Source organism: Haemaphysalis longicornis, unplaced genomic scaffold (genome assembly GCF_048455015.1).
Source record: "Haemaphysalis longicornis isolate Haplotype H1 unplaced genomic scaffold, Haemaphysalis longicornis Haplotype H1 scaffold_10, whole genome shotgun sequence".
Lineage (NCBI taxonomy): Eukaryota > Metazoa > Arthropoda > Arachnida > Ixodida > Ixodidae > Haemaphysalis > Haemaphysalis longicornis.
Window position 1 is genome coordinate 150276275 of NW_027526204.1, and position 22528 is coordinate 150298802.

The 22528-nt window shown below is 48.5% G+C and overlaps 1 protein-coding gene across 1 annotated transcript; it reads left to right on the forward strand.

The window, feature by feature from the left end:
- LOC144159623 (histone H3.1-like) lies at positions 1–1559 on the forward strand. Its single transcript, XM_077691214.1, has 2 exons — positions 1–189; positions 1184–1559. The coding sequence occupies exons 1-2, from the start codon at positions 57–59 to the stop codon at positions 1459–1461; spliced, it is 411 nt and encodes a 136-aa protein (XP_077547340.1). The 5' UTR covers positions 1–56; the 3' UTR covers positions 1462–1559.
- Positions 1560–22528: the final 20969 nt, after the last annotated feature.

Consider the following 22528-nt stretch of genomic DNA (forward strand, 5'->3'; position numbering starts at 1 on the left):
TAGAACAGAGCGCAGTCACTTCGGTCTCCGCCTTCAGCACCCACCGACGCATCACCATGGCGCGCACCAAGCAGACGGCCCGCAAGTCCACCGGTGGGAAGGCCCCGCGCAAGCAGATGGCGACCAAAGCCACGCGCAAAATGGCTCCGGCCGCTGGAGGCGTCAAGAAGCCGCACCGCTACAGGCCGGGTGAGTGCATGCGACTGTGAGTTTGAATGCTTTGGACGGTGTTATGACTTGTGCTAGCGTTTACAGTATGAAGGGCGAACTATTGGTGTAGTGAACGATTCCGATTTAAAGGTCCCGCTTTCTTTATCCAAGTTCCGTCCACTTCATAGCGGCAAGGGGGGGGGGGGGGGGGTAAAGAACCTGCTCCGCGTATTCGCCAGATTTTTTGAAGAAAGAAACATAGGTTTAGACCGACCACGTCGCTACCCACCGCTGCATGCGCCTCTTCCCGTGTTCAAAATGCCTTGTAAGGTTCGTCACGGTTCATCCATGGTCCGTCACGGGCGCGTAAGACGTCACTTGAGGAATTACCCCTACATGTTCCCTACCCCTACATGTTCCGTAACTCCCCCCTTTCGGTGACAATACTGTGCTTCAACAGCCTTTCTTTTTTTTTTTTTCGTCTATCGGCCTTCTCACTCCATGCCCTCTGCTTGTAGTGCTTCTTCTGGCAGGTGCCTCTAATCTGCCTACCTTCGAATAGCTCAATGCACCCACTCCTTCGCATCGTTCCGTACTTCTCCGGCCCCTGAGATGGTTCCGTCCTGCACCCAAGGATGGCACGCCTTGCTGTTCAGCGTAACCTTCGTTTCGCTCCACACTGAACTGTGCAACTCCTTCACTGCCACACCTAGCCTAGCCTGGCCAATCTCTGCTTCATTTGGCCTTCGCATCAACTGTCCGCCACGAAGTCCCCTGTTCACGTTGCGGGCAGTTGCAGTCGGGACAGGATGGTCGAACTACTAGCGGTTCAATTGCTACGATTGTCTTACGGCGCTTGTTGAGCGCCATTGTCCCAAAAGCCGTGGTCTCTGCACGGTTCACCCTCCTGCATGTTCATGGCACTGCTTCGCACTGCCGTCACCCAACTGTCGTTTGCCGCGGACCTTGTACCTTTGTTCTTTTCACGCTCCGTTCTTCAGGCTGTCCAATTACTTCTTTCAATTATCTGCAGGTACCGTCGCCCTACGGGAGATCCGCCGCTACCAAAAGTCCACGGAGATGCTCATTCGCAAGCTCCCGTTCCAACGGCTGGTGCGTGAACTCGCCCAGGATTTCAAGACCGAGCTGCGCTTCCAGTCGTCGGCCGTGCAGGCGATCCAGGAGGCCTGCGAGGCCTACCTCGTCGGCCTGTTCGAGGACACCAACCTCTGCGCCATCCACGCCAAGCGCGTCACCATAATGCCCAAGGACATCCAGCTAGCGCGGCGCATACGCGGCGAACGCGCCTGAACGCATGGCTTCATCCCTCTTGTAAATAGCATGATCTTTCACAATCGCCCTCCTGTGGGGCATTTTATCCTGGGCGAATAAAGCCTGCACCCCCACCACTCTCGTTCCTGCCGTGTCACTTTGCCAATCTACCCGGAGATGGGCCTGCGTCCGTGCTCTTTTGTAGGGCTATACTTGTGTAGGGTATTCCCACCCGGAGCCCTTCCCATAGATTCCCTTATCAGAAAAAAAAAAAAAAAAAGGGCAGGCTTCGCGGTTTTCCTGCCTTCCTTGCAATATGCCTGCTCTGACGTAGTAGCTGCTTCCGCTATCTTAAACTTGTCGCTGGTCCCTTCCGGAACCAGTATCGTACACCAAGGACGGGGCAGAGCTGCCGCTCACAAATTATTTGCCTCGTCCAGTCTTTCTGAGTTTCTCACCACGGCCCAGCTCAAGTTCAACCCTGCTAGTATCTGCCGTCAGAAAATAGGCCGTTCAAAACGTGGCTTCGGGTCTACTAGCTTGCATTACTAATGCAGTTTTTATACCTATAGCTCCTGTGCGCAGGCCCAAGCGCCTCCGTCGTCTGACGGTTTCAGTGGTTAACTAGTGAAAAATATTTAGCGTTGCAATGCAGCGCTGTAGTGCTTCTCGTTTGACCCGTATTTGTTTTAAAGATGACAACCATTCACTAGACCAGAATCTATGCCAGTATGGCTACAGTGATCAGGTTTACGGAATGCGCAGTAAAAATTCTGGAAGTATCCTTCCCGGCTACACTACAAACTCGACGTACGCAATGGACGCCGCATATTTTTTTTAAAGCGAAGCTGTTTCTACCCCCAATCAGATAACGGCGCTTCAGTCCATTATGGCAAATCACTGCTCTGCACTTCCGACTGCTTCCACGTTGGGTGGACCGGCTTTAATTTTGTCTCACAAACCACGTATCGGTATACATTTAGATAGTTCGTAGCTGCGTTTGCCTAGTGCGCGAAAAATCTTCGCATGGCTTGGTTCTTTGGTTTGGAATTCGGGTCTGTCAACGTTTGACGATCGACTGGACGCCCTTTCAGAGAAGGTTGAGCGCACTTTCAGCTTTCGCGCGTCTCTCAACTTTCTTTAGGAAGGGCTGGTGTATTATCAGTCTCACACAGCGCTTCCTTCTCTCTGTTTCAGCAGCCAGTGAGGAGCGTAGCTGTGACTGCGAGCGTGGTTGCTGCTGCTGCTTCCGCCGCGAGGAGGCCTCCTTCTCCTCCTGCAGCAGCGGCGAGTGCTCGTCAGTGGAGGAAGACGCGTCCTCGCCGTCGCCGTCGCCGCGTGGCGAAGAGGAGCAGTGGTACAGCGCCGCCAGCGTCTCCTCCCGGTCGGCCTGCAGCGGCTGCCAGACGCCCGAGATCGGCCCGCTGCTGCACACCAGTGAGTGGCCAATGGTTCCGCGAAACATCGTCTGCTCAGGGGTCAGATTTTGAAGTGTACGTGAAAATGGCGGTCACTCACCAAGTAACACAAATTCCTCGGGTTGTTAAGTATGCTTACGTGGTTTGAGGCGAAAGCCTAGCGATGCGATAGGCAAAGACTTCTTCAGTGCTAAACCGTGTTTGAGCACCTTTCCGCGCTAATCTGACTGTCTACACTTAAAATGCGTTTACAGCATCCGCGATTTTCTATTCCGGGTAATAAAAACACCGTTTTTTAAAGCAAATCTTTTTACCTCTACCCCCCCCCCCCCCCAAAGGTTCTTTCGCGACCGTTGGTGTCAACAGAAAACTCCCGCGAACAAATAAAAGAATTTACTGGCACCGACAGGAATCGAACCTGGAACTAACAGGGTAACAAAGCGAGAGCCAGTTGTCTTACCGATTTAGTTACGAGCCCACGCGGAGACGGGCGAGACAAGTGGTGCACTCACGAAGCACATATGCATTCTGGCTGAATGCCACGCGATAGCTATTACAGGAAGCTCACACCAACCCATGGCATCTCACTTCTAGTACGCCAATGTGCTAAAGCCTGTGGCTTATAGTGTTCACGAAAAAAATCTCAGCTCCTTGTCGTCCGCCCTCACGCCAAACAACACCTCAAGGAACACATTCAAATACTCCTTGATGGGCAGGCCATCACTCCATGCCCCAGCATCAAGATCCTGGTTGTACATCTTCAGGCCAACACCAAGAGTGACGTATACTTGCAGCGCCTCAAACACAGCATCAATAAAATCATACACATGATCAGGTGAGTTGCCAACAAGTAGCGAGGCCTCAAGGAATCAGATACCTTTCGATTAGTTCAAGCTTTTGACCTCCCGAGAATCTCTTACGTCAACCCCGGGTCTTCTTCTCGGCAAGGACATAAAGCTGCTTTATAAAATGATTAGAAAGGCGGTTGAGCAAGCCATTGGTCTTCTCATGAGTGAATCCACAGAGAGAGTGCTTAGCACGGGGCTCTACAACACGGTGGAAGAGTTGATACAGGGCCATCTTTCTATCCAGAGGCTCCGAATTAGCAGAACTGCGGCGGGTCGCCGCACCCTTCACAAGATGGGCTAGGCAGCACAGAATGTCACTTTGATTGATGTACTCCGAGACTTTTGGCGACAAGAACTAAAGATGCTCCCTTTGCTTAGAAATATGAACCCCTCACTCGACGAGGGACGCCGACAAGTACGGGATCAAGCGCTCAACACCACCCTCGATGGGGATCATGCAGTTATGTACACAGACGCCTCTTAACATTGAGGGTAGCAGGACGCCATCACCGTGGTTACCTCCATGAACCAACCTCCTTGCTTGTACCTCACTCAAGACCGAAGACATGACGGCAGCAGAAGAGGCAGCCATCGCCTTGGCTCTCACTCAACCAAGGGTTCGTAAGGCAGTCACCGATTCCCAACAAGCCTACCGGAATTACCAGTCGGGTTTGCTGTCCCGACCTGCACAGCGTGTGCTAAAAAAACACTCCCGAAATGGTTCCCTTCAGATCATCTGGACACCCGCTCAAGCTTCCATGGAGGGCAACGAATACGCCCACCAGTCCTGCACTTTTACCTCCCGTACTATGGAGCTGCAGGAGGACAGTCACCCGCTGGTCTCGTTCAGGGACAAAACCCAGCATTATCGCCTTCTGAGATAGACCCTACCTTCGCCTTACCCTGACCTTTCCATAGAACAAAAAACTACTCTACGGCTCATACAATCCAGCTCCTTCGCACACACGACGCGTCCTAACTTAATCATTCCGATTCGCTACGACGCTGAATGTAAATTTTGCTCAGAAGTAAGAATACTCTGCCACATAATCAGGGTGTGCGACTTTAACCCTGAGCACCCTCCTCCTTTTCTGTCAACTACCCAACAAGAGCAATGGAAGATGCTGCTGTACCGCGCCCCTCTCTGCTTACCCAGCTCCAGCTGATGGACAGAGCATAGGCGGCTCGGACTGAATATGGGCTACAGTAAAGAAGGAACCACTCCCCTGGGGCGAACTCTGGGCCGTTCAGAAATCTGAATAGAAGTATTTCCTCCTTCTCTTCTCCTCCTGCTCCTCCTCGGTATCTGCCGCCCATCTTGTCGCCTCCGTCCGCGACGGCAGAGACGGAGAAGGGAGATCGTCTAACACCCGGTTTGAGTTTTAATTTTATAAAAAAAAAAAGAGTTTCCACTCATGTGCTACACCAATACAACTCATCGAACCACCGTTCATCCATGATGCATTAATTTATCCTTACCAAGAATATCTCTTTGAAGTAATAGAGGGTGTGGTTAAGTGCATTTCACTATTTGTAGAGTGACGTGAGTGAATTTATGCGACGTCGTATGGGTAATCGTTGTGGGTGCCGTTTACAGCTTTGCTGTCCCACCACATTCACAGGGTGGATTGGCGCTACTTTTTTTATCAGAATAGGGGACTTTAGGTCTCCGCCTTAAAAAGTTCAATATTCACGTGTGACCATCTCGAGTAATTCGAACTGAATGTTTTCGTCTTTGCCTTCTTTCCGTCTGCAGCCGCCGCCTTCTGCCAGTCTCTTGCCCGTGCCCTCAGCGGTGAACACCAGGGGAACAGGCGGCGCTGCTAAGAAGCCGGAAAAGAGACCGCCCCGTCACAGGATGCCGGGGTGACATGCGGCCGATGTCTTGGCCCAGCTAAATTTTTTTGAGGTTGTGCTAAATTAAAATATATATATTGGAGCACTCTTCGTAGTTGCAAGGTCTTTTAATAACACTTCTTATAACACGATATTTCTTTTCTCCATCTACAGGCGGTCCCGAGTGCTATGTTCAAACGTAAACATGAATCAACAGGCACAAGTATCAGTGAGACGTACGCGTAGCAAACGTTGAATTTATTTTTATTACGAAAGAAATAGATGGCCCTTCGTGCGAAAAGGCCAGCGTCCGGTGCCCGTAACAACGAAACTCCATGCTCCAAGACCACGTACACCTGAAGCGTTCCATAGCACCGGTCATTCCATAGCACAAGTTTAAAAACTGGCAAGAGCAAAAAGCGGAGCAGCGCGTGGAAGGCATAAGGCGAACGCCGATAGCGAAACAAATCGTGTCAGACGGCGAGAGGACGAAACCTTTAGAGAAATCATAGCTGAAGAAAAGCGTTCCAGGCTCTCAATTCTATGGTAATGCTTTCACATTCACAACTCATGAGAAGTCCTTGGACGAATTATTTTTAGTTCATTCGTGTGAACGAGATGTCATTAAAATTCTGCCAAACACCCTTTCACGGAACGCACGAGCAAAGAAGAAAGCTACAAAAGGTCATCAAAGCCTCGGAGCCTCATTGAACTGAAAGGTGCTGTCTTGCGATATGAAATGGCGTCTGATAGGGGAAATAGTACCATTAAGGTCTCTTCGATTTGGCCTGCACTTTATGTATGAGTTCAGAATTAGTTCAGCGCAGGCGCCGCCACTGCGGAACCGGTCCTGCACTTTTGCGTCTGCTTCTGCACCTTCTCCCTGGGAAGTGCAGGGAAAGCCGTGAACTCATCCTGCACTCTCTGCACCATCGGTAAATCGAAGAGAAAAGTGCTGGCGCCGCGCGCTGCACTCGAAAATCTAAGAGGCGGTTGCTGCACTACCCGGATGAGTGCAGTGAGTGCAGCCAAATCGAAGACACTTTTAGTAAACTTGTTTGTGCACGCAGGGTATGCTACCAGGAAGACAGACAGGACGCATATGGCTTTCTGATGGTTTGATTTTCAATAGATTTTGATAGAGTCAACTTGCGTTTCGAAATAGCTGGGTCACAGTATAAGGTGATGATGAGGAAAGTTGATCAATCGAACATAAAATCTTCCTAAACGCAACCTCTTCGGCACGGGTAAGACCTGAGGGGAGGTTGAAACTTGACAGCACACGGTGGAATGAGAGCTTGTTGCTGCGCGTGTTGGTTTCGGTCTGACAACATACTGAGTAGCGCAAAAAAAAAAAAAAAACACACACACACACAAGAAAGAGGACACGGGACAGAGCACGTGTGCGGCGCCGGAGGTGTTCCTTTCTCGTCAGCTGGGAGAGTGGCGTCATCCAGCTCTAAAGGGAAGCTGGAGATGTAACAGAGCTGCTAGCCTGGCTGCTACGTCTGTAAACGATTGTTCCGGTGTTTTAGCACCGTCACTACATCGACGATGGCATGAGACGACGACGACGTTCTAGTGTGAGGCGTAAACGATTGTCCCGGTGTTTTAGTACCGCCACTACATTGACGATGACATGAGACGCCGACAGCCTGAGCCCCTAAGGAGCTTCGCCCCTAAAAGCGATGAAGCCCTCCTGACCTTTGAGATGACATGACTTTTCTAGGGCTCCTTGAAGACAAGAAGCAGCAGCCGTCCTGTTTTAGCCGAGTTTCTACGATGGAGAAAGGCCTGTCTTTTACCCATGAGTGGCCTAATAATGGCTGCTTGCAGTTTTAAGAGATAATACGCTTCGGCGACCGGTCGGCATGTCAGCGCCTTATCACGGTGTTCAGCAGCGAAACAGGCGAGAGTACGCGCACGCGTATATGGCTATCTGCTGTATTAGTGTCGTCTGCTACGCTGTTTCCTTGAGAGTGGTACACCTCTTGCCACTGCATCTGAATAACTTTGTGCCCCAAGCTGCTTAGCGATCTTTGTCGGTAGCGAAATGGTCTTGCAAGATAAGAAAAACAGGGGGTGTGTTGCTTTGAGAAGTGCAGTGGAGCAGAGACGCTCCCACAACAGATAGTTCGATGCGCGTGCGCGTACCCTCGTCTATTTTGCCGGTGAACACCGTGATAAGGCGCTGACATGCCGACCGGTCGTCGCCCCCGCTATATTATTAAAAATTTGGGGGGCTATAAAATCGTGATACACGTAAATACGAAGAACGGCGAACGACGCTTTTAGTACATGCTTGACGACGAGCCGCGTATGCGCAGTACGATCAAGTTACGAGAGTTCGTGTCTAGCTTTGACATATATAAAGACCATCAGTAGGCGTGTGAGCATTTTGGTTTGTCTGACCGCCGCGTTCGGCTCCCGCTCACGCGAGCGTTATCGCTTCGTCGCTGCGCTGAGTGAAAACGGCGCATGCAGCTATATTCCTCTGCTTCTTTTTCATTTCATTCCAAGCACCCAACAAACGATGGAAAGACGATAGTTTTTTTTCATTCCAAGGTTATGGTCACGAACCATCGTAATTCGTTCCTACATCGTATACGCGGCCCGTCGCCATGATGCGCGGCATGTGCTCTGTTGTTCGAGTTCAATGTATCCCGATTGTACTACCTCCTATTAGTCTGCTGTTGAACTTCCTGTTGAACATTGCGGCTATACTCGGTGACAACTTAAGAACGGCACCGGAAGTTGCCGCTGTGCCTTATCACCGTAGCCGGATGTTTCTCCGCGCGGCGCAAGTAGGGCGTTACTGGGAATATTTTGAACATGGCGTGTGCCGTTCCCGTGATTTTTAAGTGCGAATGCACTTCTTAAGCGAGCCTGAATCGTCCGCCGCCGTAGTCCGCATAGCAACAGCTGCGGGTGCGCGCGCTCCTCGTCTTCCTTAGCAACGGGGGGAGATGGGCGCGCGCTGCCTGGCCGCTGACATGGCACATACCCACGTGGGGGATTGGCCAGGAATCGGGCGTGAGAAGGGCTAATGCACCCGCTTAAAGGAGTACTGACACGAAATTTCAAAGCTGAGATCCGCTCTAGCAATCAAGTACAACGACAACACAAATAGGTGTCTGTGAATAAATACATCTTTCTTTCTTTGTAGTTGTGTGTGTGTGTGTGATCTCTCTTTCGCGAACATTACCGAACCGCGCAAATTCAACTCGTGCATTCGCACTTTCACATTCTTCCCCTCGGGGAAATGCGGGGAATTTTTTTTTTTGGACTTAATATGCTTATAAACGGCTCCAGTGACGACAAACAAACTGCGTGAGACAAGGCAGACGATATCACGCATTCATAGCAAACCCCTTTCAAAACGCGCGCGCACTGACGTCACGGGTCCGGCGCTTTGGCGGAGTGATACACTACATGAGGTGGTGCCGTTCTTGAGTTGTAACCGAGTATAGTGACTCTAACTGCGGCCGCAGCCGCCACAACTTTACCGTCCCCCGAGGCAGCACCTTTCGAAGCTCGTTGCGCCCGCTCACGCGACATTTCGTTCCGAGGAAGGTACAAGGCCGGCGCTTATTGAGCGATGCAGAACGTCAATGTAACGTGTTGATATTCTGCGCTCCGCTTCTTAACCAGCCTAAAAGTCTACCAAACCATCCTTAGTTTGGCGAAGCTGTATTGTCGTCACTAATGCCGTTTTACGCCAATACGGCTGCAGGAAAGCCAACTTTCTCTGACGATGATGATGATCAATCATGGGTGAAGTGAAAGAAAAAACGCAGTGACCGCAGCGATGGCTCAGAGGTACAGCACTCGCCTCGTATGCGGGAGGTACTGGGTTCGAATCCTGGTACCGCTGGGCCCCCACCGGTTTCTTTAACGGGCACAGGCGTCCCTGGTCGAGTGCGGCCCCTTGAAAGGGGAGTACACGCCTGGAAAGCTGCCTTGACCCTCGCGCGGGGCCCCTGACCCTTGTCCATCTGGCGGGACTCCCCAACCATCATGCCGCGGTGCACCATTGCCGGGGGTGAAAGAGTCTGGCGGCATGTCCTGCCACAGGCGGTGGCGAGTTGAGCGTCCACCGGGGCTGTGGAAGGCACCATGTGCATTTGTGTGCCTTGGTGGCGCCGGGAACCTACCGGTAAAATAGGTACAAGCGACTCCCTGGCCTGGCGCTCGGTCCTCGTGTGGGACTACAACGCTTCTGAAGTCTACCCGGCTTGCACGGGAAATCGCCCCTATGGAAAGGGGTGGCAGCAAAAACGTAGGAACTTTTTTTTTTCCTTCGCATTATGAAGCCGGCGTCTATACGATTACTCCAGTTCTACTACTACTAGTAGTAGTACTAGCAGAATACTACTACCACAGAGCAAAGCAATGACGGAGCATGTAAATAAACAATTTCGAACTTGTACAAATACGTGGTGATGTGTCCTCCAGTGCTCACGTAGAAAAAAATCCTGCCGCTTCTCTATGGTTCAAGCCTTACGTGACTTAGTACAAGCTTCGCCAGTTGAGCTGGTGGAAGTGTACAATACTGAGGATGACTTTGCATCCACCACTCGCCGCGAAGAAGACGACGACGACCTCTTCGATGCGTATGACGGTGACTACTATAGTTGATGACAGGGTAAGAGTGCAGCAGGAGCTCCGCCCACAAGCGTTGTGTGGCCGCTACCGGACCCTCCGCCGTTAGAAAACTAGTTCGTTATATTGAAGCTGTTTATACCAGGGTGTCGAACCGAAAAAAATACCGGTTCGGTTACGGTTCGGGTTCGGGTGAAATAATTTCGTTCCGGTTCAGTTCCGGTTCGACAAAATCACGTACCGAACCGGTTCGCGAACCGGTTCGGGAGCTTGAACCGGTTCGCGAACCGGTTCGATTAGTTGAATTATCACTACAATTATAAAAAAAACATTTACTAGTTTAAAACGACCGTCAAATCAAAACACAAACTGACATTCAAAATGGTGCTGCTCCCCAAGGGCAGTGGCGCAATTGCAAAGGAAACTTTAAACAATTAGGAGATATTAGAAAAACACATGAAGTGGCGACGATTTACCACCTTCTTTATCGCTCAGACTTTCTGTTGTCCTAGCAACTATTCATAAAGCCAACGCCAAGAGATATGATGGTGGGATATATTTTCTGTCCTTTCCTTTTTTGTTGAAATCGCAATTGTCGCTATGCAATCGCCCATCACGCTAACCTTGAGGCCTTAAATTTAATCCTGCGTACGGGCGTGTTCAAATACCAGCGCTTAATAACAATGGCGCACATTTTTTATATTTGTAACAAAACAGAAAAATTCTACAACAGGCACATAAATACTACCAATGAATTAGATTATTTGGTAACCCTGAATAATTTGTTAGCTGTCACCTTATCGAATGTGTTAGCCACACTTTTGTTAAAAGTAAGCTTTAGTTACGCTCAGTCACTGCATTATTGCTCTGACCACTGGAATTCCTTTTGCGATACCGAAAGTGTGCATTACAATCAGTATGTCATCGTACCGCCTGAACCCCTACCATCGTTCCGTGTGCTACATTGCGGAATGTTATAACAGATAATGCGGTTACAAAATGAAAGGGAAATTTGACACGTGGAGCATGAGATGGGACTTTTTGGGTAGACGCTCTTTAATTCGTCCACAGCAGTACTCCCCTCCGAAACGAGTAGCAGTAGAAGCAATGTAGCGAGTAGGGCTAACGGCTTAGCAAACAGCTTAGCCACTGAGCAGCTCCTGCGGTCACACTTGTCAAGTATTAATAATTTGCAGGTGTCGGACCTTTTCAACAAATTATGAAATGCAAAAAGTTTGCACACATCGGGTGTGAGCTTTCGCTGTTGCGCAGTGGAGCACTCCTGCAGCCTGATTTCTCCAATGAAGTCGCAGCTAGGGAAGGGCAAAGTCGTTTTATATCACCTGCAAGCTGCCGAGAATGACATTTCGTTTGGTCAGCTTGCACTACGCTCGCGCCTCCAGCAGCAACAGACCAATGCTACATTGGTGCTCATTCATTTCCCCTGTTGTTACATAAAGCGTGATAGTGTTCAATTGTCTGGAGGGGAAAGTGTGCGAGCAAGTACGAAGTTGATGGTACGGGAAAGAAAAAAAGGCCTGAATTGCATTGACTGTGCAATATCAACAACAGAGGGTCGAACCGTTTCGGCATGAACCGGTAACCGTTATTTCTTTTTCCGGTTCAGTTCCGGTTCGGGTTCAGCGTGCTCAAAAAATAACGGTTCGGGTTCGGGTTCAGTTCCGGAAAAAATACCGGTTCGGTTCCGGTTTTCGGTTCGGTTCGGTTCCGGTTCGACACCCTGGTTTATACCCATGAGTACGAATATGAGCGGCTGACAGTATAACCATCTGATTATGAAGTCGTTTATATACGTTTCATTTCCAAGAATGAATGATTTTCACAGGAAAAAGAAAAAAAAAGTGTCCTCATTGAAAACTGGCTCAGGAAAAAAAACTGAAACAAAGGTTATTTTTGGTACAAACTATTCCCGGTGCATTTTATATTTATATCAAGGCTATTGTTTTACTGTTAGACAACGGAAATCAACGTATAAACAACGCTCACAGGATTTTTGGGTCTGAATAGTTCGAATTTCGATCGCTGCACGTCGCTTAGCCGTCGTCTGCTTGGAGAGACACACTCCATGGAGAAACATAATCAACATAATGGTCGTCTTTATATTTGGTCGGGCTCGTCGCAGTGCGACTATTTCTTTATTTTGCGTGTGCACTCATTGTCAAGAAATGCAGTCGGTACAATATCTTCCACAGTCATCGTGCACCGCTAAATCAAGCGTCGTAAACGCAGGGTGGAAGAAAGGGCCGGTTCGTCGCCGCAATGGCTGGATGCAGTGCACGGACTGAGTAAGCCCAGGGTGAAGAGGAAACCAGCGGTGAAAATTCATCGGTGCCTTTCAGAAATCTGCCGCGATATCAACGGGCCACGTATTGTTCTATGCGACCATTTCGAACGTATGTGACGCCCTGCAAACGCCTATCGCGGCGACGCACGCTGACGGTCCATGGAGGTCGCGATGCCGCGTAAAGGCCCGAATACATGGAACGAATATGCGACGAAAAGTCAACGAACAACGCCCGGCGGTGTCCGCCCGACGCGTGACGGTGGAAAAAACGTCGTCTGCCACCGATCTGCCGAGGACAGATAAGTTCGCCCGGCGTCGACGGCACCGGAAGCGGCAAACAAACAGCGTACCAAAACTAGCCATAAGGTGTCTTGCCTTGCAAAATCAGCTGTAGGTGCGAAGAAACAAGCGTCATTTTATTCCGCTTAAACGAGAAGACAACACCGTATGGCGCAAGCAGATAATTGCGGGATGTGAAACGTTACACGTCTAATCATTGCTACTTCACGAGACGCGCGAGTGGCAGGACGCTCTACGTCAGTTGGTTGGATTGACAGTATACGGTGTCATGCTTTCAATCCAGGCGACGATTTCCGAGGTGTTTCCAGGCGATGTAATAAAACAGCTGCCGTCGTTTTTTTATTGTCATATCACCACCCCGCAGTTTAAAGTGAAATTATAAGGCAGAGAACCCTGACTGGCGGTGCAAATTGATAGAAAAACAACCTTAAGCACTATAACAACCGCCTAAAAAAGTACTGTTGCGAGCTTTTATGAAAAAAATGAATAGTGACCTACAAATGCATCCTTCCGAAGTTCTACTTTCCAAGTAGTGCCCCATTAATCTTTCATTGGCTTTACACTGATTCAGCAGCTTACCGCGAAGATATTTTTATTGCTGATGAGGTTTTTGAAATAGCAAACATAAAGAAAATATTCGGTTCAACATGTAGTTCCTTTGCAGCCATGTCAAGCTTTTGTGGAAGCATTTTCATTTCTGATAATCTTCCCGAAGCCAATAATCTTCTTGGATAAAACCAGCGCGAACTCGGACAAAGACGAAGGAAGTACAACACAAGGACAGCCGCTTCCTTCGTCTTTGTCTGAGTTCGCGCTGGTTTTATCCAAGAATGTCTTCCCAACTAGCCCAGCTTGCAACCCTCCTCCAATAATCTCGAACACTGCCTGCCCCATACGAAACTTGAACGAACGGCTATACAAGTGCATTCAATTCTTACTGCGCCTATTTAGACAAGTACACTCAACAGGCCCAATAATATGAGTATGAACATGAGATCTAAGTGACTTATTTAAAAATGTGCCGACATCTCCATGCAAGCATTTCCATTTTGTCCATGCACTTCTACAACCAATCAGAGCACCGAACCGGAACAGAGAGAAGACATATTTAATTCTCACTGCCTCTTGTCAAGGTTTCATGGGCTGCTGCACAAGCATTTTCTATTCTTACCACAATTTCCAGCCAGCAGCAGCAAAGTGGCGCCCTGAAAGCCCGACGTTGAATCCATTTTGATTGGCTGCACCGGTGTTTTCAATGCCTAAAGCAGCTTTAAAACCAAAAGCAACAGTGTGTGCGTGAAGGTGTGGCATAAATTCATTTTAACGTACTACATAAGCATCTTCAACTCTCACCGCAACTTCATGGCTAGAAGCTACAATGTGTGCATAAAAAGCAGCGACATCACAGTTTGAAGGCCTGGCATAAACACATTCTAACGTATTTTATTAGAGTTTTCACCTTACCATAGCTTTCTAGCGAGAAGCAACAGTTAAACCTTGCGAGGGAGTTACGTAGCATCTTGAAGAAGTAACGCAAAACCATTGCGACCTGCTGAGTAAATTTTTCCCATTTTTACTGCGTCTGTACACCCAGAAGCAACAGCGTGCTCAAAATGCAGTAACAGGACACTCTTGAGGCCTGAAGTTAAACCATTTTGATATGCCGCATCGCTGTTTTCTATTTTTCTTGCAGCTGTATAACCAGAAGCAACAGTGCATGATTAAAAGTGTGAACATAGCATTCTGAAGGGGTGACATAACTCATTTCTACCTGATACACAGGTGTTTGCAATTATTACTGCAGCTCTTCAACCTTAACCACCTTCAGTCACTGTTTAAAGGCTCTTTAACTCTTGTCACAGTTGCTGGAACAGCACAAACATCTAAAAGTGGGAAGCGGTGTTGAATCTAAATTAAAGTATGCTCCATGGGAAGACGCTCAAACATGTCCTTCCCTCCGTTAAATAACAACGGCCTATCATGACAGAGACACTGGAAATATAAATGTCTGCCAATACACATTGCAACCCTTTTGTTGAAACTTAAACTGCACAAGCACCAGAATGCAATACTCAAACTACAGCCATCACTATGAAACACAGCTGCAATAGACAAGTTTATGTAACTCATAAAGCCCCTCACACAAACTTTGCATGAAGATAAAGGGAAGATAAACTGTTGGCTCATTCCTACGAAACGCATTCAACTATTCCAAAACAACTTTAACAGCTTACGACACTTCTGAGAAATTCCACACTGCACACAAAATACGCGGCCCCAGTTTACGCATAGTCAGTTTCTCTAGTGACGCTTTGTGTAGCGATGGGAAAATAGGCACTATAAGCTTAGCAGGCATAATAAAAAGCTGCGCGCATGTGTATTTTTGGCAATGTATAAAAAAATACGTGGTCATGTCGCGGGGCCACACACTTCCGGCTTTCGTCAACGGCGTGGTTCAAAATCCAGCAATCATACAGTTTCGATGTTTATTTACCACTCTTATACCGTTTAAAATGCTGCTGATGATTACGACCAACCAATGACAGTCAAGAAACGAAACGCCACCACATTTGACTACCTCAACAATACTCGCACTCGTTCATACTTTTGTATGTGCGGGACAGATGACGGAACAGATGACGATAAGCGGCTTCTTGATGCACTACAGCACATTCGTTACACAAATCGCATACAGAGCTTTTGGTTCTCGGCAACCTCGTTGTCGCTTGACGGTGCAGCCACAACCGGCTAGCCGGTCGTGGGTGCAGCAGCGGTCGGCAAGCGAGCGCGGCCATATTGGAAGTAGTTCTCTCAAATGTACGTCACAGGTGTCACTCAAACGGCGAGACGCCTTTGGTTGCGGATGAACGCAAAATCCCTTTGATCTTGAAGAGTCGTTGCAGGGTTAAGCTATCACCGACTATAGCACCGCAACTATGCAAATAAATAATCATGCTCAAACTTAACTATGTGTCCGGCAATGCTCTCTGCAGCTTCGCTATTCACTTCTCGCGCGTGAATGCAAGCTTCCCTGAATTTTTAACACGAAAGTGTTTTATTCCCGGATACACAGATTTCACCTACGTCATATCCGTCACGGAAGTGACGCCAATACAACAGAGCAAGCGGCCTGTAAAGGGTGCACCCCTGCACGCAGGGTCTTCTTGTGGGGAAGCAACCTTTAGTACTAAAAAGTACGTTATACTTAAGGTTAGTTTTCGGGTTTTATTCAGGACAGTGCTTTATTCCGGAGCAAGCAGCCTGTAAAGGGTGCACCCCTGCACGCAGGGTCTTCTTGTGGGGAAGCAACCTTTAGTACTAAAGAGTACTACTTCACTAAGCTCAAAAAACGATAACCATCCAAAATTCCTGAATGATGAGGTGGGGAACATTTAGAAGGAGAGCACGCGTTGGCGCATATTCATCGAGTGATTAGTGAGAAGTTTAGGACAATAGTGGTACGGAAACCAGCACCCATAATATCAGCGCCACAAAAAACTGCGGAAAGGGAAATAAGTTTGAGCAACCTTGATTGGAAAAAAGCAGAGCAAAAGGTTTCCCCCAGACAGCAGTGGGCCCGGACGGAATACCAATGCAACTGATAAACCTACTTGGACCTAAAAGTAAGGAATCGTTTATGAGGGCAATAGATAAGGTGATAGAAACCAAACAAATGCCAGAGGACTGGCTAGAAAGTAGGGTGAATTTTAAAAAATTCCCGCTCCTTCCCGCGAGGGGAACACGAGTAAATGCAGAGCATTGGGGTCTCAGTACTGATTGAAGGCAGTGTTGCTTCCATCGCTTCTTCCGTGATGCTGGAGTAGCAGACACGAGTAAACGTGGGCACGAGCGTCAACCAAGGAAGGAAGGAGCAACGCAGTGACTGAAACACGAGCGACCGCTAGCCGCTATATTTGCAGCGCGCGCAGTAGAGGGAGAGCAGTACGGGGGGGAGAGCGCGCATGCGCAAGCAGCGCGCGCCCTTCCACGACCCACCGCGCTGCTATCACGCACCTGTTAGGCCGAGACCGCGACGGAGCAAACGGGCTGACTACGACGCATGCGCGCGCCAGCTGCTGTTGAGAGAGAGGAGGGAAGGAGAGGCGCACCTGCTGCGGACGCGAAACTGTTGACACCGTCCGACGCAGGAACAGGCGAGGCTAAGAAATGCTCTGCATTTAATATATAAAGGCAGAGGACACAAAGCCAGTATTGATCATACAGACCACTCACAGTAACGTCAGTGGTGTATAGATTCGTAATGCAGGTGATAAAATCAGAAATTCAAGCATGGATGGAAGAAAATGAAATACTTGGGGAACTGCAGAATGGATTTAGACAAGACAGGCGACTGGATGACAATCTGTTCGTGATAACGCAATGCATTAAAATTGCGAAAGCAGAGAATAGACCACTATGGATTACGTTCTTGGAAATTAAAGGGGCATATGACAACGTAAACAGAGAACGGCTGTGGAGAATGCTGAAACTCCAGGGATTAGATGACGAGTTAGTACAGTTCCTTATAGCAATATATAAAGACAATAGAGTGCACCTTACTTGGGAAGGACAGAAATGCGCCCAGCAGGTCAACATCCATCGGGGACTGAAACAGGGATGCCCTTTGAGCCCAATACTGTTCATGCTTTACATAGCAGTGTTAGAAAAGAAACTGGAAGAAGGTCAAGTAGGGTTTAGCCTAACCCATATGCTGAAAGGCGAAGTGGTGCAACAGCATATTCCGGGAATGTTATACGCAAACGACATTGTTCTTTTAGCTGATAACCAAATCGATATGCAGCGGCTAATAAATATTAGCGGCCAGGAAGCCACTGACCTCGCGTTAAATTTCAGTGCAGAAAAATCAGGAATAATGGTTTTCAATGACGCTACCACCGACGTAGTGTCTATACAGCAAGGCGAATTACCCAGAGTGAAGGAATATTAGTATTTGGGAGTGTGGATAAACGAAGGGGATAACTACTTAAGAACTCACGAGGAGCAACTTAAGGTTAAGGGAAAGCGAAACGCAGCTATAGTGAAGCATAGAGCTCTGTGGGGGTATAACAAATATGAAGTAGTAAGAGGAATGTGGAAAGGAGTAATGGTTCCGGGTCTCACGTTTGCGAATGCTGGACTCTGCTTAAAATCAGACGTTCTCTCAGGCCTTGAAGTAAAAGAGAGAACGGTAGGACGTTTGGCCTTAGGCGCGCATGGAAAAACAACTAACGAAGCCGTTCAGGGAGATATGGGCTGGGCGTCGTTTGAAGTTAGAGAAGCTCAGAGTAAAAAAAAAAAATTCCCCCGCATTTCCCCGAAGGGGAGTATGAGGAAGTGCGAAGCACGGGGTGATGCTATGAGGGGGAGTTTGTTGAAGTTTGGTGGCATTTTGCCCGTTAGTTGCATTAACACCCCCTCGTGATCACGTTCGGCTTAACACGCCTCGTTTGTCCCTCGGCGGAAATCTGGGTGAATTAACGTGTATGTTCGAGTGGAGGAGCGCACCGCACCGCAGTGCACCGCAGCTGCGAAGCGCCGACCGGAGTGAAGGGAGAGGAGGCGCAGTCACGTGAGAGAATGTAGAACTAGCGGGTTTGTAGTATCACGTGTACACACGCAGTTATCAAGCCGCTATAACGCCGCTGAGTCGCCAACGCACGCCGCTGACGACGTAGTTTGAATGCGTTAAAGATATAAGGCGCGTTACTAACACTGATATCAACGTCGCGTCCGTGGCTTAGTCGGTAGAGCGTCGCGCTGCGGCCGCAAAATCCGCAGATCGAAACCTGGCGCCGGATGCTGTTTTTTTTTATATAGTGTAGTGGCCTGGCTGGCGCGCCGAGAGAGGGTGTTGCGAGCTGGAGAGTAGTAAAGGGACTTTAGGAGAGTAGGCGAGGGGGGAGAGGAGGCGCTATGCGAGCGCGACGATTCAGGCTCGCTTAAGAAGTGCATTCGCACTTATTCCTGGCTAATCTCCCACGTGGGTATGTGCCTTGTCAGCGGCCAGGCAGCGCGCGCCCATCTCCCCCCGTTGCTAAGGAAGACGAAAAGCGCGCGCACCCGCAGCTGTTGCTATGCGGACGGCGGAAGGTTCGTGGTCGCTTATAAAGTGCATTCGCACTTAATATGCTTTGAGGTGAGGTTGAGGGCAATAGATTAACGAAGGTGGGCAGCTAAGGTTTTTAGGTACCTATACTTGAAAAGCGTGGACACCCAGTGGTTAAGAAAGACTAGAAGGCTAACGATGAAATACGGAAAGAACAGTGGAGAATCCAAAACAGCCAAGGTAACCAAAAAAGAGGCAAGGCAGATTTAAACGAATAAATGGAGGGAAAAAATGGAAGCTAAAACGTCGTTAGAGATGTACAGGGCTGAGAAAATGAACATCAGAAAGGAAAATTTCTACGATAATTCCCAGGGCAGTGATTTGCTTTTTGAGGCTAGAGCAGGTTGCCTGCGAACTAAGAGTTTTGTGGGGAAGTATTCACAAAATGATGGGGTATGTGTGGTCTGCGGAAAAGAAACAGAAACTATGTGGCACATAGTGTTAGAATGTGAGGGTATCCATCCAAATCTACATGAAGGGAATATTGGGCTTCCAGAAGCCCTAGGATTTAAGGGTATCAGAGAGGAAGTTAACTTCAAGGCTGTCGAGGGGACGAAAAGAAGATTAGAATGCTGGTGGACGAAAAGCAGAGAGGGGAATATTGCGTAGGACAGTTACCACTTGTAACAGGGAAAAGAAAGTATTTCGGGCCTAATAAGCTTTAGTGCCTGCCCTAAGCAGCGCTAATATTAAACCAAGAGTGTGAAACATGGTTATATTAGCCCTTTTTGGTAAAATGACATGTCATCACCCCGCTTCAAAGGGAAAACCAATAACAATCATCATCATCATCATCATCATCATCATCATCATCATCAGTACGTTATACTTAGGGTTGTTAGTTTTCAGGTTTTATGCAGAACAGTGCTTTATTCCGGTATAGACCAAGATTTCCCTGACGTCATATCCGTCACGGAAATGATGCCAGTACACCTTTGCCGAAGGGACCCGCCAGCAGGACGTCGCTCGCCAAGCTCACCCACAAGACAGCTGCTGACCCGCAAATTATGCTGAGCTTCATATTTCGCTGCACATTTCACTTTCGTGTTTTACTGATTTCTATGACAGAGAAATCAACCAAGGTTTTTTTTTTTTATTATTGCGCCATTTTGCCACGGGGCATAAGTAACATAAAGAAGCAATGAACAATACAGGACAGAGGAAAGACACAGACAGGAAGAAAAAAGGAACGACATGATGCGGTTGCACTACTGAAAACTACAGAGAGTCCAGTTTTGTAAATGAAGCTGTTACAAAATGTGATCTGGTTGAAAGGAAGACGAAGCAGAAGAATTGAGCCCAGCAGCAGCATCTGGCGTTTTTTAGCTCTTCAAGCAATGTACATGTCTTGTTTCAGTCACTGCAGCTTTATATGTCGACCTTAGAGTCATGGCTGGATGGCCTCTACCTATCCCTAAATGTCGACAAGTGTGCACTCTTGGCATTCCCAGTGAAAGACCCAATTTCGATTGATCTGACATACAGACAGAAATCAATACCGCAGGTTACCTCTCTGAAATATCTAGGAGTGTTGTATGAGAGCACTCTGAATTGGCGTCCTCACATTGACTTCATTGCGGCGAAAGGGGGGAGAGCGGTTTCCGTGTTGAAGAGATATTGTAATAAGAAATCGGGTATGCGCAGAGACGTCCTCCTTATGCTCTATCGCATGTACGTGCGCCCTATTCTGGAATTCGGCTGTATCCTTTTTTCTAGTTATCCGTTCTACAAGCTCCGACCATTGATTACATTAGAAAGGCAAGCTTTGCGATTGTGTTTGGGATTGCCAAGGTACGTCCCCATTCGGGTATTGTACTGGGAGGCTCGAATCCTTCCTCTGATATCTCGTTTCAAGGTGTTGACAGTTGAAGCATACCTTCGTGCAATGGAATTGCCTATATCACGATCGCAAATGGTTTTTGTACACTCCCCAGCGTCCTTTTTTGCCCAATCATGGCCCACGTACAAGCGTCCACAGGTAGTGTTCGTCCAGTCCTTGCTCGCCCCTTTAAATATCAACATATTATCTGTACCTACGTTTGAATATCGCACTGCGATGGTGGACATTGACTTCGTCAACATTTTTCCCTCCAATGCCAAATGCTTGCCGGAGAGAACGATATCTGGCCTTTTAGAAAACTACCTAGAAGAGTTCCCGACACATGTGGTTATAGCCACAGATGCTTCTGTCCGAGACAAAAAAGCTGGTGTAGGTATCTTTTCACCTGCGCTTGACTGGGCATTTCCTCTTCGTCTTCCGAATTTCACGTCAATATATTTGGCAGAATTTTTGGGAATCGCGCTCGCTCTTCGAAAGCTCAGCGAAGAGCATTCCCAGGTGATCATTGTGACGGATTCTTTTTCGGTTTGCTCCGCTTTATCTTCCCCAACCGTTTCTCCACTTCGCCGATCGCTGTCGATGCTTATACCAGTACATGTCAGGGAAATCCGGCTGGTCTGGGTCCCAGGGCACAGAGGAGTTGAACTTAACGAAACTGCTGATTACCTGGCAGGAGTAGCACTGAATGGTCCTCTCATTGATACTGTGCCCCCGGTAGTCTATGTTGTTGGAACTAGGTTTCGAAGGTACAGTTCACTGGACAGCTTCCCACCAGACAGCATCGCTGGCTGCCCAGACATTGAGCATCTCCGGTACTCTTGGAAGTGTGACTTTGCGCAGTCTCGGCTGTGCGAGGTCACACTGACTTGCTTGCGATGTCGAACACCTAATTTGAATTTTTATCTGCACCGTGCACGCATAGCGCCATCGGCCACCTGCAGCTTCTGTCAAGAGGAGGAAACACTTGACCACTTCCTGTTGTCTTGCCGGCGGTTCTCTTCCCTCCGAAATCGTTACCTGGAGGCTCCCCTCCGGCGCCTGGGTCTCGCCTTGTCGGTGCCTAATTTATTGTCATTTGGGGCAGTCGGGCTTGGGCGGTGCAACGGGGATGTTTTTCGCGCTCTTCACTCATTTATTGCCGAAACAGGTCGCTTGCCTTGTTAATCAATAGCTTCAACCCATTTTTATTCGTTTATTGAAATACCTGTTGGTACAGTAGCATTGAATTTCTTTTGGTTCCAAAATTGTTAGCATCACTGTACCCTATTTTCCCTTCGTTTGAAACTAATTACTAAGCTTCTTTAGCAGTGAAATCACAATAAGACTTGGCCAATCCCCCAGAGTGGGTACGCGCCATTCTTGTTCCGGATCCAACCAACCAACCAACCAGCAGCAGCACGAGCAGCGAGGCTCGTGAAATCATCATTCTCAGAATTGGACAGAATCACCCGTTGGAAGGTCGCCAATAAACTGGTGCTCCTTTAACCGCGTCTGCCTCCTGGTCTTCAACATTTTGGTGCCGTGACCAGGATGCAAGGTTTACACAGTTGAAGACCCCTAACGATGAGGCAAGACTATTGAAAAGGGCACCCCGGACCTCGAGCGGCGCATCGAATCGACAGAGCGACAGAGCGACATCAACGTACCGGGCCTCACCATGGACCGTTTGAAACGGAAACGTGGGACGCACCGTGCATCAACGACAAAGATCATTAACGAGATGAAATCACTGCTGGATGGTAACCCACTACCTATCGGTGAGTTGAATGAACACCTCAACATGCTCAAACAGAAGAAGACTGTATTAGCCGACCTGGACAAAGAGATAGAGCAGCATGTACCAGATGAGGA

What these genes read in the sequence shown, in the direction of transcription:
- LOC144159623 (XM_077691214.1), top strand. Translation starts at nt 57, where the DNA reads ATGGCGCGCACCAAGCAGACGGCCCGCAAGTCCACCGGTGGGAAGGCC. An exon ending in GCCGCACCGCTACAGGCCGG is followed by an intron (nt 190 to 1,183) that starts GTGAGTGCATGC and finishes AATTATCTGCAG; the next exon opens with GTACCGTCGCCCTACGGGAG.